This window comes from Daktulosphaira vitifoliae, unplaced genomic scaffold (genome assembly GCF_025091365.1).
Source record: "Daktulosphaira vitifoliae isolate Bord-2020 unplaced genomic scaffold, ASM2509136v1 Scaffold_2, whole genome shotgun sequence".
NCBI classification, from domain to species: domain Eukaryota; kingdom Metazoa; phylum Arthropoda; class Insecta; order Hemiptera; family Phylloxeridae; genus Daktulosphaira; species Daktulosphaira vitifoliae.
This window is the reverse complement of record NW_026099573.1, coordinates 46,544,309-46,560,620: the sequence shown is the minus strand read 5'-3', so window position 1 is coordinate 46,560,620 and position 16,312 is coordinate 46,544,309. Positions and strand designations below refer to the sequence as shown.

Sequence of the window (16,312 nt, the reverse complement as noted above, 5' to 3'; positions counted from 1 at the left end):
GTAATAGTAATAATTTCCTAGTAACTTTTGTTGTTTGAAAAGATTCTACAATTGAAATATTGAGAACTTAATTAATTTTAACGATTTACTTTAACTAAATGAACCAATCAAAACCAAGTTGTTAAAAAGATCTACTCAATAGCGTACTATAAAATTTGATTATAATTGTAAAAATCCATTATTAATTCAGGAGAAACTAGCAATCATTTTATTTAAGAAATAATTTATATAGCAACATGTTACCAAAAAATGTTGAATATTATAGTCTAGTAGTTGCACACACAAATAGAATAAAAAAAATATTAAATTACAAAGTAAAATGATTTAATTTTGTAGTTGAAACCTATCATATTAAATTATCATATCAAACTTGATTCGTCAATAAATACTTTGAAAACATTAGAAATAAATTATTTTAATTATCTGCATGGAGAACATAGGATAAGTAACTGTTTCATTGATAAATTAGAATTTTTTTTTCAATTTTTGAGGGTAATATCTTCAACTAGATACGAATTGTAATCATTTGACGTATCGTTGAAAAATNATTGTAGTAATTTGACGTATTGTTGAAAAAAGTAGGTCAAGTTAGAGCAGAGAAAATAAATGATAGTCACAAAAAAATATCTTCTCAGCTTTGCATCGAAGCTAAAACTTAAAATATAGTAAAATAATTTTAATAAGAAATTTCTTCTTACAAGGGGCGACTAAAGTGATGGGATCCTTGATATTTATTGAAGTTATTGAATCTAAATGAGATAAAAATCAAACGAGTTAAAAATTTATACTAACTTAAAAAAAATTAAGAAAAAATGCAAAAAATTCATTGCCATACGCGGGTTGGAACCTCGTACCCCAACGTGTAAAACATAAGCTTCCCGACTCAGCAACCATACGTCGCTAACGTCAATTGAAAAAATTGGTTATTTAAGCTAGTTCAAATTTCAAAGTTATTTCTCTCGACTTAAAAAAAGCAAACAAATTTAAATAAGTTTAACTTTCTATGCTATATTAATATTTTATTTATATAATATTTATGAAAATTTGTACTCTCCTTGTCAGGTATTTTAAAATAATATAAAATACAAAACCCAGAATTTTAACACAAAAATAGCAAATTTTTGAATACGGTAGTCATTTTTACCATGAAGACAAATCCAGAGGTCAAATTTTTTTTTTTCAAATTAAAGTATATTACATTAGCTTTAATTTAAGATATATATAAAAGTGTCAGTATTTCCGGAATACTTTCAAAAGTTAAGTTGAAAAAGTTAATTTTTTGTAAACAATTTTGAATCCCCTCCCCTGTGGGCTAGTATAGGGTTAAATTTATAAAAAAAATATACCAAATGATAGGTAATGATATCAAGCATATATAAAAAAAATTATATCAAATGACAGAGAAATACCTCTGGCTTCAATTTAAAAAAAAATTATTTTAAATTATTAATATTTCAAAAAGTTATGGCAATTTTTAGAAAAAAAAGTTTAAAAAATATTGAAATTTACCAATTTAAAAATCGTAATTTTTTAGGGGACTTTCGTATGACAGAGTACTGAGAGAGGTCCTAAAGTGGGCATTAATAAGAAAAGGAGTGCTCTAAAGATACTTTAATATAATAGAAGATATGTATGATGGTACTTGTACCAGGGTAAAAAGCATATAAGAGGAAGTATAGGTGTAGCGTCAATCATGGATAAAATGAAAAAAAATAGACTTAGATGGTTTGGTCATGTTATGAGAAAAGAAGAATAGGAAGCCATAAGAACAGTTATAGAAATGAATGTTGATAGAAGAAGAGGTAGAGGACAATCAAAAAAGAGATGTAGAGATGCTATTGAATGTGATATGAGGACAGCGTAGGTGATGTGGGAGATCGTGTCAAGTGGAAGTTTAGGATAAGGGTGATCAACACTAAGTAGTTGGAATTATGGAGAGGAAAAAGAAGAAGAAGAGTAATTTTATAGGAGACTTTCACTATTTATGGGGAACGAGGATAAAATTTTCTATTTTTGAGGGTAATGTCTATAATTAATTATGATTTGTGATCTTTTGACGAATCGTACAGAAAAATCAGTCCAGTGAGAGCAAAGTAAAAATAGTGACAGACACAAAAATAAAATAAATAAACACATCATGGAAAAATTAATACCTTCTCAGCTTCTCATCAAAGCTAAATTAAATCAATTTATTCATTTTGCGCTTTCTGAAGAATTTACTTAATATGATCATGATACACGATGCCCCGCAACTCGTGCCACCTTTATCAGCCGTCGCCCTACTATGAGTATTTGACTGATCAACAACGCGTGCCATACGCCACAGTGCAGAGTCCAGCAAGTACCGTACAGCCAATGACGGCCCGCCGCAAAAGATACGTTGAGTCTCCTTANGCCCGCCGCAAAAGATACGTTGAGTCTTCTTCCCGTTGTCAAAATGAACATAAAAAAATGAATATTCGTTTTCGGTTTGTTTTTAAATAACCTGTTGTTGCTTATTAATAACGGCCCACAGGTCTATACCCTCAAAACCAGTGTCGACTACATTATTCCGACGTAAGTAGTGTCAGGTCCTACTTCATATACCAGAAATTATGCTCTAATTTAACATAAAACACGTATTTCGATCATATAAATGTTATATTTTTAACTTTGTAATACAAAAAAGAATTATTTCCATGTCCAAATAAAATTTTCATGTATTTTATGAAAACCTGTATCTAAGCAAAAAGTTTTAATAAAATGTTCACAGAACTCATATAAATATATCGAAATAAATTCATAATCGGAGACACGAGAATCATTTGACATTGTTTCATTAATAAAAGATGCAGTATTTTTTAATTTAATTATCAGATCTTTCGTAGTGACAATTAAGCAATCTGAATAACAGCGATTTTTTATTTGACTTTTAAAAGCACGTAGCATATTGCTAGTATCATATCTTGCATAAATAAAACATTTAACGTAATCATCAGCTATTTTTTCAATAGGTATTCCAGGTTTGTTTACAAACATATCTCGTACTACATTACGAGTTTTTAGATTAATAACATAATTACGTATCAATTTATGAGTTGAAATTAGATTAGAATATGATGAAGTGGTTGGCCAAATTGCTGATAGCTTCATTTTTTCTAAAATTGTCAGCATGAAATCAAACATTTTAACTGTATCATTAATAACGTCAAAAAGATATGTTACACAGTCCACATAATGTTTTGGAATAGTTTTAAATTTTTCATTATCACACATTATTTTCAAAGCAGATAATGTTGAATTGTAATATAGAAGAACTTCCAAAAATCTGCATCTCACCATTAGTGCGATGTAATTTTTTTTAAGATGAAAATTATGATCTGTAACCGGGTCTCTGAAAACACGTTCAGCACTTATTTTCAAATCGTCATATTGTATTTCTATGTGGTTAAATGAACTCCAACTACCCTCACTAAGTATAATATTGAGTGACATGATACCAACTTCTTGATTAATAGTTTGGTCTATAGGAGGTTTAAATCTGTATAGATATTTGAATAAATTAGTTAAATTATCTTATATTAGCAGATATTACTTATTTATTTTTATTGTTATTTTATACACGGTGATTGGTTTATCATAAACCATTAAATCACACAGTTACATACAGAATGATTTAGTTATCATGAACCACTTAATTATTCGAGTAACAATAATAATTATCAATATCATTAAATTAATACCGTTTTATTTATTTATTTTAGTTAATGTTTCTCTCAATTTTTCAATCAAAGTTTTTTTCACTTTCATCTCTTATACCTTATAAGGGTGTCAACTTTAATTTCGCTAATGGTAACAGTCCTTAGAATTAGTTAGTTAATTAACTAATTAATTAACTAACTAATAGTTTTCATACAAAAAATATTTAATAATAACAGCGTATGGACTGATAACAAGAACAATAAACCAAACCACCTTTTGAAATGTTTATTTTCATACTAAAAAATTATTTTAGTTAACTGTAAAAAATTGTATCTGAATTTAATGAATTATAAAAAAAAATAAGTTCACTTAGCAAATAGATTAGTTGTAATTTTGTTTTTAAATAATTGATCGATAACAAAAACAAAAAAATTAGAGACAAAAAATATATTTTTTGAAGTAAAATAAAAAAAAAGTATCATTTAATAGGAATACGTTTTTCATACAAAACCAAATAATATTACGTTTTAAGTAATAAGTTACATATTATGAAAAGTACTTCCTTAACAGAACTGTTTTGGGTTTTGCATTAACAAATATGAAAATAATATATTCAATATTTATTTTATTAACATTTTTATCAATATTCAATATCACAAGTAATGCAATTTATAATATACTCCTTACAATAAATTTGAGAATAGAAATTAATACAGAAAAATCTGTTTTTATGTTATGTTGCTAATTGTTACTACAAGATCAGATTATACGTACAGCAAATTTTGATCGGAAAAGTCAAAAATCATTGAATTATATATAATTTATACACATATTGTATAATATATTTAATAAAATTATTCCTATTTTATAATTATAAAATAGAAAATACTCTTAAATATAGGACTCATAAAATAAGTTATACTTACTTATCAATTGTTGGATTTATCAATTGAATAAATCCAAGATCCTCGTAATTATTCTTTATGGTTTCAGTGTAAAACGAATTGACCTTTTGATACACAAATGAAATAAATTCCTGTGAATCTATCGTGTGTGATGAATATTCTATTTCACATATAATTTTGCAATCATCATTCTCATTCATATTTTGAATAAATTTATATTTCTCAAAAAAATTATTTGCAATTTTAAATACATTATCAATGAAATTTCTAACATCAAGAAATATTTGATGATAATCATAATATTTCTCGTCTTGTACATTTTTAAAAAAATTGTGGTTTTTTATCTGATAAATGTCGTCATCTGTGGTATACAGATAACTTTGTAACTCATCAACTTTTAGATTTTTCAAGTTTAAGTCTATATATCTTATGAATGTAATAGCATTATATAAATTCTCAAACATTGTCAATGAATCTTTTACTGCTTTTTCGAGTACTTTAGTACAATTTGAAAATTTTTCTAATAATTCGGCATCCAAAAAGGGTTTACATTCATCAACAATAATATTTAACAATTTAACGAATATTAAAAGTATTTCGTTATAATTGTAGTTTAAAATATGAACAATATTATAGAAAGTAATAATCAAATTACTTCTGTCTAATTGTCGTCCTATTAAATCTGGAACATTTATATTTCCAATCGGATCAATGTTTAAGTATAAGTTTTCCATAGACTTCCATCCATTTTGAGTACACATATGATATACTACTTCATTTAAATAATTTAAGTAATTATTTTGTTTTATTTTCGAGGAATTATTGTGTTGAATTAAAGATAATGTTAAAATAATTAGTCCAAGATTCATATCAATAAATGCAAAAAACAAAATCTACAGTTCAATAAAATAAGTTAGAATAATCAATTTTTTCAAATAATTAATTATAATAGTCACATACAAAAATACAGTGTTTGCACGTGTGCAAATAAAATAATAATTTATTAAGTTTAAAGTTTGTAAATATGTTCATTTAATTTTATATTCATGAAATGATACTATCAAAAGTCTGTACTTGTATATTTCCTATAGGATAAAAGTGAACGCAGTTTTATTATGTTATATATTGGTTATAGGCACGAATATTTTCATGAAAAATTAGAATCACTTGAAATTACTTAATAGAAATAAAAAATGCATATAATAATTTTATTATTGTTTTTCTAGTAAAAATTTTTTTGTATTACTTTATCACAAGTCATAATAAATATTGAATATTGAATAATTCACCAAGGTAGCTGAAAATTATGAAAATAACTTAATATTTGTGATGCATAATAATTAATAAGAATTATTTGACTGATTTAGTTGTTCAGTAGTTTACTGTTATTTTTTTAAAGAAACTTAAATATTTTTTTAATATCTAAGATATCTCTTTATTTAAATACTCTATCAGTCCAATTATTAAAAATAAATTGTAAATATAATTTGAGTAAATGTGTAAAGAATGTATTTTATATTATGTGTTTGGTGTTTATCGGTTTCCGTTGAGACGTTATCGACAAAATATAATGACCGCGACGGCGACGTGAAGAACACGAGTACGACACGATAACGGAAGTCACGTATTTTAAAAGACGTTCATAATCAAGTTTAAAGCCGGATTCCCAAGACTGGTGTACTTGCCAAGTACACCAATAATTGTATACTTGCCAAATCAACCAATTATTAACAAGTGGAGCGTTCCCATGACTGGTATACTTGACACAGGGCTTATTTTAACGGGTAGTAGAACCCGAATTGGTAGTTCAAAACATAATTTGGGTAGTAGATTTTTTTTCACCTGTACGATACAAATGAATTCTAATAATAAAATAATAAAGCCATAAATTTATTAATATAAAAATTGTAAGTTATCAAATTAAAAACGTCTTTTAACTAAAAAGTTTAAGCACATATTTTAATTTTTAACAAATCGTAATGTATTTATATTTTATATTGGAAAAAAGACTGAGAACGGTTTGACTGCATTGCAAACGTATAAATTTTCTATAGACCTATACGTTGTAAAACGACTTCGTGTGCCTGATGCGCATTGTGCAGTAGTCGATATAGTAGAGTAATGTACGATATCGGTAATATCATCGTGCCGTCGTCAAAACCCATTTAAAAATAAATAAAACGCACAGTATCGCAAGACACGGTCGTATTGAAACCAAACAATAATTTTATCTGTTTATTTTATCTAATTCGTAATTGACGGTTGATTTTCGACCTTTCTTTATACAGTAGGGTGTCGATAATCCGAACGAGATTGGGGAAAGGGGTCGTTCGGATTAGCGATTTGTTCGGATTACCTATGGCTTAAAAAAAACATCAATTTTATCGTAATTTAAATTATGAAATTGTATTTTTATCTGTATTAATCGTGTAAAAATTCGTAATTTCAAAAGAATATATAAAATATACAACATATAAAATAAAAATGAAAGTATAAAAATATTAATATAATTATGGGTATATGTAATTATGAACCTTACTATTTAAAATATTGATTTATTTTTTTTTGTACACTGGTTTCTATTATGGATTGGTATGCCTTGTCCCGTAAACGTCTAAGCAACATAAGTTCATCGCAGATTTCATCGTTTTGTTCAGCCCACTGCATGGCCGTATTTAACGCTTTAGTGGCATCTGAAGCAGATATTTTTAAGGGGGGCAAAAATTCATCATCTTCTTCCTTCTCAATATCCTCTTTGGTCACGGCATGTATGATTTCATCTTCAGTTAAAATTTCCTGGTGCTGTATCTCTTTATCGCAGCCCCCAGATGCCCACTGTTGAATTTCATCCTCAGTGATGGCTGTGTTTGGAGCCAACTTGTCTAAAAGTGGGGTAAGGATAATGTTTTCCCCTTGAACTTCATTGGTTTCGTTCACATCCACCAGTTGTGGACTAAGATATTTCCATGACATTTTAATCAGATGTGACGAGACAGATAACCAACAATTAGCCAAATTAAAAACAACATCTTTAAGATTGATTTTTTTCAAAGCTGCTACCAAGTCAACTCCGTTTTCTTCATCTGCCAAAATATTCGTAAGTAAAGTTTTTCGGTAATTCAATTTTATATTTTGGATAACATTCTGATTCATTGGTTGAATCATAGCAGTTGTATTTGATGGAAGAAACATTGCAAAAATTTTGCCATCTTCACTTATAAGTTCATCTGCAGATAAGTGACCTAGGCAGTTATCCAATAGTAATACAGCTTCCATAGGAAAATTGATTGAAGAAAGATGACGACGAATACTAGGAACAATTTCATTGTTGAACCAATCTAAAAATAAATCTTTTGTTACCCACGCATTTTTCTGCCCTCGGTAGCACACAGGAAATGCAACCGATTTAAATGCACGAGGCTTGTGATCCTTTCCTACAACAAGTAAACGAATTTTATGGTTGCCCGTCGCATTAGCGCAAGGCATAAATTTGACTCTTTCTTTCATAATCTTTCTACCAGGAGCGGCTTTTTCTGTAGATAACACTAAAGTGTGGTCAGGCAACATTCGCTAAAACAATCCAGATTCGTCGGCATTGTAAATTTGTTCTGCTTTAAAATTTTTTTGTATGACAAGTTCTTCAAAGTCTTTTTGGGACGGTTTGATGCAGTCCTCTACACTCGAAAGTTTTTCACCAGAAATTTTGAGACGCCTTATCCCATGACTCTTTTTGAAGTTATCTAACCAACCTTTACACGCATAAAAAGCATGGTTATTTTTTGAGAATTGGCGCTGAAAAGATCGTGCTTTTTCACAAATCATTTCACCGCTCACTGGAACGTGTAAACGTCTTTGTTGAATAAACCACATAAAAACTGCACTCTCAACATTTGAATTTTCTGGTTGTTTTAACGTTTTACGCTTACCTGGACCATTTTCCGTTTCAATGACAAACTTCTCTATTTTTTCCTTGTTTTTTTTAATATCACTGATGGTAGATACACCTATCCCAAATTGTCTTGAAATAGTACTGTAGCTGGTCCCTTTGTTAATTAATTTTATAACTTCTAACTTATCCTGTAATTTTAATGTAACATGCTTACGTGGAGCCATTTTAAGAAAAATACGCTAATAAATGTTACAAATACGCAGTGTAAAGCGATCTTTATGCAGTATGACACTCAACTGACAAATGTATGTAATCGACGTTCATATCTAACGTATCATATCTAAACGACGTACATGTGCGATGTCGGATGTACAAACGTAATCGAAAAATTTTATTACCGTAAAATATTATTTATAAATAAATATGTATATATTATAGCGATAAGATAATTCATAAGCCCGTTCGGATTACCGCGTCTTTCAGATTAGCCTGTGTTCGGATTATCGAGACCCTACTGTATTGCAGTTTAAGAAACACTGCACTATATAATGCGCATGTTGACTTCTGCGCAATTTTGCTTAGGACATATAGGTTGTAATATAGAAATTTATAAAATTTATAAAACTGAAAACANAGTGTAATATAGGTCATTATTTTATAAAACTGAAAACAAAGCATTTTTGTAATGTTTGGTTTAACTATGAATTTCTTAAGCTATTATTACAAAAATACAATATAGTCTATTATTTGTAAACCTAGAAGTAGAACACTTAGGTAATGTTTAGATTAATTATAATTCCCCAAATCTTTGTTACTAAACCAAGAAGTAAATATTTATAAACATTTTTGAAAATTATGGCATTATGAATCTCTTGATCTATTATTACTAAAATATAATATAGTCTATTATTTGTAAACATAAAAGTAGAACACTTTTGTAATGTTTGGATTAATTGTAATTCCCCGAATTATTGTTACTAGATCAGGAAGTAAATATTTATAAACCTTTTTGAAAATGATTACTATATGAATTTTATAAAAAGACAAACAAAATATTTTAGTATATAAGATGAAACGGAATGAATTAAAAAGGAAGAAAGAGAAGACCTCGGGAGTACCGAAGGTAATCTCTTTCCGTGTGGTACGTTTGTGACTTTAAGTTTTTTATTTTGTGTATTATTTATTTATCCGTTTTTAAGTGTATCAATATTTTATATGTTTTTATTTTGATTGATTATATCTTTATTAACTACATTTTGCGTTATTATTGAACTACTAAAAATATAAGTTAGAACAAAAGATTGTTCTACATATATAAATACAACAAGGTTTATGTGCTATCACTACAGTAAATAAATACACGTGTATTATTGTATTATATACTTATATTAATAAAAAGTGAAAATTAATACAAGAAAAAAAATAACTTATCTTATAGTGAAAAGTGAAAAAGTGTAAAAATGAAACGGGCTTCATCTCTTCAAAAAGATGTAAAAAAACCTTGCAAAACAACTTCTTTGGATAGTTGGCTGAATCTAAATAATGCAAGTTGTTCGACCCAGTCAAATTTGGCCACACAAAACTCAGCATCTCCTGAGGAATCTCAACTATCATAACCAGTTAAAGAAAAAGAAATAATCGAGGAAATTTCATAAAATAAAAACCCGAGTGAAACCGTCACACAAGAAATTCTGATTTCTAAACCTGATGCAAATAAAAATAATTCTAATGCTCAGGCATTTGTACATTATCAACGAGATGATAACCACTACGTAAAATGTAATTACTGCAACATATTTCCAAACATAGTAAAGCTTCATGGAAAACTAACTCAATCGCCTGCGATAGTAAAAGATGGTACTAGATTTAGAAACGATACGATAGAAAAACACATTTCTCAGAAATATCATTTTGAGTCTGTGAAAGCTTTTAGATTATCTACTTTAAAAGTACCAGAAAAAACAAATGAATGTACTATGGATATGATACTCACACAAATGAACGACGACCTAGCAAACAAAATTGGTGGATTAATGATACAGACATATGCTGACGTAAAAAAAAATTACTCTCAGTGCTTACTCATTTCCATCAAGAGTTGTTACTTCCATAGCTGCTCAATCGTTTCAAGTTAAAAATGTGAATGTCCCGTGCGTTCTTCAAGACATAAATTTTCAATATTTGACCCCAATCGCACATAAAGAATTTATTCAGTATATTATTAAAAGTGATCATAGTGTGCAAGATATACTGAGCTTTGACATTTTATCGCTTTCTTTGAGATGTGATGGAAGTGTGGACCGCATGCAAATAGACAATATATATGTTTTTGCAAAAGTCATAAAAAAATCTGGTAAATCAGTTCAATATTTCCTTGGGATAAGTGAACCAACTTGTCAAGGTGCTGAGGGAATACTTAGTGCAATAGAGAACTCCATCGATACTACTGTAGGAAAAGTATTGTCTAAACAACTTTTTAAATTTGCCACCTCTTCGGTAACATATGGAGCAACAGTGAACACTGGTTGTAGAGCAGGGTTGTGGGAACTCTTTAGGAACAAGTACAAGATTAACTCAACTCTTCCTTTGATTACCATATGGTGTGCAGCATACAGATTGGATTTGGCTTTCAAGTATATTAGTAATGTCTCGTTTATTTGAAGTGAGGTGGTCCGTATTTTCGTTTGATTTAATCAATTCAGTATTGGTTTCTTGGAATGATTTAGTATTGTTCTTAAAAGATTGTTGTGACAAAGAGGCAAGAGAATACAGACTTTTTTTAATCAATTATGAAAATCTACAAATTCTGGCATGTATTGGTGGTTTTCAGCGGATATTAGAAAAATCTGCAGTCTGATATAATTACAATTTTGGACATGGACAAAGAGACAGTGAATGTTATATCTAGGCTTAAAATATTAAAAACTGAAGTGTTGCTTGGTGGATGGGTGACAACCATAAAATAACAGTTTGAAATTCATTGTGAAAATGAGGTTTTACTAAAAGGAGAAGTCTTAACAAGAAATCGAAAACGTCGTTTAAAGGAACATCACAAGTTTGTTTCTCAGAATCGAGACTATTCCGCAATCTGCAATGAATTTGTAGATTCTCTTGTAAATTTTTTGCAGGAGAGATTCGATATTGATGCGGATACTGTTAAAATTTTAAAACCATTCACTGAGCTAGAGCCATCCGTTGATATGAAAGCAGTTCATTAGTTGATAGGAAGTGACTTAGATCTTGATGAACTTTCAATGGAATATTTGGAGCTTCTCACGCATCAAAATATTGAGCAATTAAAAAAAAATCAGCTTGAAAGAAACTCTTCCAGCTTTAGTGACGACAAATTTTTTTCTCAATGTTTCAGTTATTATGGCCAGAATTGTTGCAACAAAACCTCATTCTGCTGATATTGAAAGAATGATTAGTGTGAACAATTTGTTGAAAACCAGCAATAGAATCAGTCTAAATATTGAAAGCGAGAATGAATATCTATATATTTATTTTAATCTTCCTCCATTAGCCGAATGGAATTCTCTTTCAGCAATTAATGAGTGGTCTAAGAAAAAAAGGAGAATTAGAGAAACTGTTAAGGCGAAAGAACAAGAGTGGTATAAGAGAATATTTTTAAGTGTAAATGATAATCCATACTAACCTACCAAAGTTTTTATGAAATTTTATGCTTTAAAAAACGTTTTTACTAACATAAAAAGCTAGAAAAACGTTAGTTCAAAGGAAGCTCCGCCCCAGCACCCCCACCAGACCCCCGTATAACTGTTATCCGAAAGTACTTCGTGATACACAACATAAAAAAAGGATAGTGGGTAGTAGAAAAAAAACCTTACAATAAGGCCTGACTTGACAAGTATACCAGTACTTGTACACTTGTACACTTGTACAAGTAATAAATAAAAGCCAAGTATACTATTCCTACAACTGGATCAAATGCCAAATAATTGTATTGGGGGTGGGACCTGAAAAATATTAAGTCATGTATCATTTGCTTTTTTAGCGCTGCAGTGTTACATAATCATACATAATTATGTGTGGAGAGTATTTAAAGTACAAACAATTAATTGAAAAAAAAATACAAAAAAAAAATGTAAAAATATGTTACCGTAAAATAAGATGAAGGTTTTACTAAATTTCACCAAACAATTGAACAGCCACCACTTCAAAATAGAGTTTTGATAGCGAAATGCATTCAATTTATATCATTAATACACTTATTTACTTTTTTTAGTAATTTGGCATTTCTAGTAAAGCCTTTTATTCATTTACTACCTATATTCATTTTTCGCTTGCATTCTTATTATGATTACTTACAGGTGATACTTACTGATATAAACGTCAAGAGTTATCAGTTTACTTAATTTCTATGAGCAGTGTTGGTTGCAAAAACAAAAATTGGCCGATTAATTCATTTTTATTTAATTATAGCCATCGAAGTTTGAAATAAATCTATTTTTACACACATAGTTCTAATATAAATTTATAAAATAGAAAATGCTATTACTATAAAATATTTTTCAGTACTAAACTGTATTAATCTTGTTTTCGGTATCCAACAACAATAGCAATTAAAGCAAATTTGAGGTTAGTTTCCCTAAAAATTAAAGAAAAAAAATACGACAAAGTAAAACTAATAGTGTTTCAGCTACGCACCCGTACATAATTTTTTACTTGCAAAAATGAAGCAGAATTTTACAAATATAAACATTTTAGTAAAATATTAAACTATCCAATAATATTTATTTTATACTTAATATTCATAAATTAATAAGTTATATAATTAATACATTATGTAATCAACCTTAACTATTAAATTATATTTACAATTATACTATAAAATAGTTTTACTTATCTATTAAATTAAATCAACTAATTAGGCAAACATAAACCACCGCTGTACTGTACAAACATTGGTGGGGAAGAAAAAATTGTGTTGCCGATAGCCATCCTAAAATCAAATATTGGATAAGTATTTGACAAGTACACAAGTATGCACTAGTGAACTACAAGTGTAAACTTGTCAAGCAATTAATTCCTTTGACTTGTGTTACATTTACCGACAATCTGCGGGAAACTGTCAAGTGACCAATAGTTGTACAAGTATAGTGTTCCGACGGCTTGACAAGTATACACAAGTGACAAATATTTGGCAAGTCACCAGTCGTGGGAATCCGGCTTAAGACGTTAGTTATACAAACGCGGTGTTTGCAATATCATCGAAATGGACATTCAAAAATTTTTAAAAAACCACGACTAGAAAAAGATCAAGATCGATAGTAATACTTTTCACCGGCCAATCTTCAACAGTATAAGTAGCAGCCCACTGAGAAAATCTCAGTGTCCTTATCTGCCCCTGTGTTTCTGTGGTTACTAAAAAATTATCATATAATATTTCTTTAATAAGAAAAAACACGTATATAATTATTTGAAAGAAGGAGACGTCTTACAGTCTTTACAGTGGTTTTATTAGATTCTACATTAAAATTTATAAATACTAATAACTAATTTTTTAAGTTTATACAAAAATACAAACGAATTTTGGAAAAATTCGTTTTACTCAAAGTGTTTTAAATGGATATACATTTTTCTTTACTAGTACGGCATGATTATTAGTAGTTAGATCTAAAAGAAATACACGTTGTCAATGGTTACATTAAACATTCTATTCGAGTAGTACGAACAACATATTTATATTGATGAGTGTTTCGTATTTGATCAAATTATTTTAAAAAAAAACTTACACACACACACACAGGTGGGTTTCACATGTCATTTATAAAAACCTTTGAATACAATCAAACGATATAGCTCGACGTCGACTCCGATGGGTTCTAATAGTTTATGCTAGACATGAAGTATACGGCCGTACAAATCGAATTACACCCCGATGATGTCAAAAAGATGTAACGTTCATCGGCTAAACATGACTTATATAATCACTTATATAGTTACAATAGGTCAGGTGTGACGTCACAAGAACCGGCTGAATCTCAATAGTGCACCCATTATTCCCGAGATCAATTGATGACGTAATTTGTCGGCAATTTGAGGGCCCGTACCGCTATTTATATAATACTTTTAATGTACACACTTCTTAACGATAATTCGCTTTTCATTATAATTATTTTATAATTTTTTAAACGGAAGATCGTTAAATTCCAAACAGGTTTGTAGTATTGGCTGCTATTACCATGTAGTTGGACACTGAGAACTTCACACAGAAATCTATTTTCACTGTAAACTCAAATTATACGTGACATGGAGATGGAATTGGACCACATCAATAATGCACCAAGGAGAGAGCTGAGGATCGTTAAAAGAATATTCAACAATACTTTTGATGTAACATCTCATAATGAACAGGCATATCCCAGACCTCTACTGTTTTACAAGAATCATTTATACAGATCTATATCAGTTTTATTAAGTGTTAATGGTGTAAATTTTGTCAATTTGGATGGAACAGTTCGGACAATTATCTTCTGATACACTATCAATTAGCTTAAACACGCAATGAGTAGGTGAAAAAGAAATTTTGTGTTGGTCAATTGCAAAAATGTGAAATTTTGCTGACAATAGGTGGTAGAGCAATATCAACTGACATTTATGTGTGCAACACAAGAGGAAGTCAATGTGCATAAATGTCGGGGGTAATTGACCGTCCTATAACATCAGTTTCAACCCAAAAATAATTATTTGACATAAAATTCACCGCATCAAGCAACTGAATTAATATAGTTCGGTAGAAAGAGCGCACAAAAGACTTAGACTTGTAGGTCTGAGTACATGAGCAGTTCTTGCCCACCTCTATAACAATTAAAAGTACAACTAAAAACATAACACTATAAATATAACAACCAGCAATACAAAAATCATATTTTTCTATATCTTTATATAGACAAATTTAATTGACGACAAAAATCAATAAAATATTTTATGATTTTAGACATTTTCAAGGTGATTATAGATAAACGATTATTTTTTCATCAAATGAATATATGACAATACAATAGTTAAAAGTAAATCAATTTATTAATTTTGAGTTTTCTGAAGAAATAACTTAATATTATATTTAGATAATTTAATAGAAGAGGTCCTACTTTATACACGAGAAATTAAACATAAAACATGTATTTTGATTACTTAAAATACTACATTTCACTTTGATTAACAACATTTGATTATTCCCATTTCCAAAAATAATTTTGATGTATTTTATAAAAACCCATATCTATGTAATCAGTTTTAATAAAATAATCACAAAAGTAATTTAAATATTTTGAAACTTGTTCATAGTTGGAGACATAAGTATCACATGATAATGTTTCCTTTACACTAGATGAATTATTACGAAATATATCTTTCAGATAATCCTTAGTCGCAATTAGGCCTTTTGAATAACAGNTCTTTCAGATATTCCTTAGTCACAATTAGGCCTTTTGAATAACAGTGATTTTTTTTTGGAGTTTTAAAATCCTGTAGCACTTTTCTAAAGTCATGTCTTGCTTTTTGAAAACTTTTAACGTAATCAACAGCTAATGTATCAATTAGTACTCCAGATTTGTTTACAAATATATCTCGTACTACATTATTAGTTTTAAGATCAATTACGTAATTATATATCAAACTATGAGTTGATATTAGATTAGAATATGATGAAATGGTTGGCCAAATTGCTGATAGTTTCAATTTTTCTAAAATTGTCAACATGAAATAAAACATTTTCACTGTATCATTAATAACGCCAAAAAGACATGTTACACATTTCACATAGTTATTTTGAATAATTTTAAATCTTTTATTTTCACACATTTCTTTAATGGCA

General features: G+C 28.9%; 1 protein-coding gene across 3 annotated transcripts in view; it reads right to left on the bottom strand.

Moving 5' to 3' along the window:
- Positions 1 to 2,636: 2,636 nt before the first annotated feature.
- LOC126899138 (uncharacterized) overlaps positions 2,637 to 16,312 on the bottom strand; it is a 39,550-nt gene continuing 25,874 nt past the window's right edge. For 2 of the 3 annotated variants that reach the window (XM_050673710.1, XM_050673713.1), the window contains 2 exons: positions 4,608 to 4,690; positions 2,637 to 3,520 (listed from right to left, as the gene is read on the bottom strand). In XM_050673710.1, coding sequence (XP_050529667.1) covers positions 2,671 to 3,520; positions 4,608 to 4,690 — 933 coding nt within the window. In that variant the 3' untranslated portion in view covers positions 2,637 to 2,670. The remainder of the gene's footprint in view (positions 3,521 to 4,607; positions 4,691 to 16,312) is intronic. The other variant, XM_050673711.1, reaches the window with a different exon arrangement.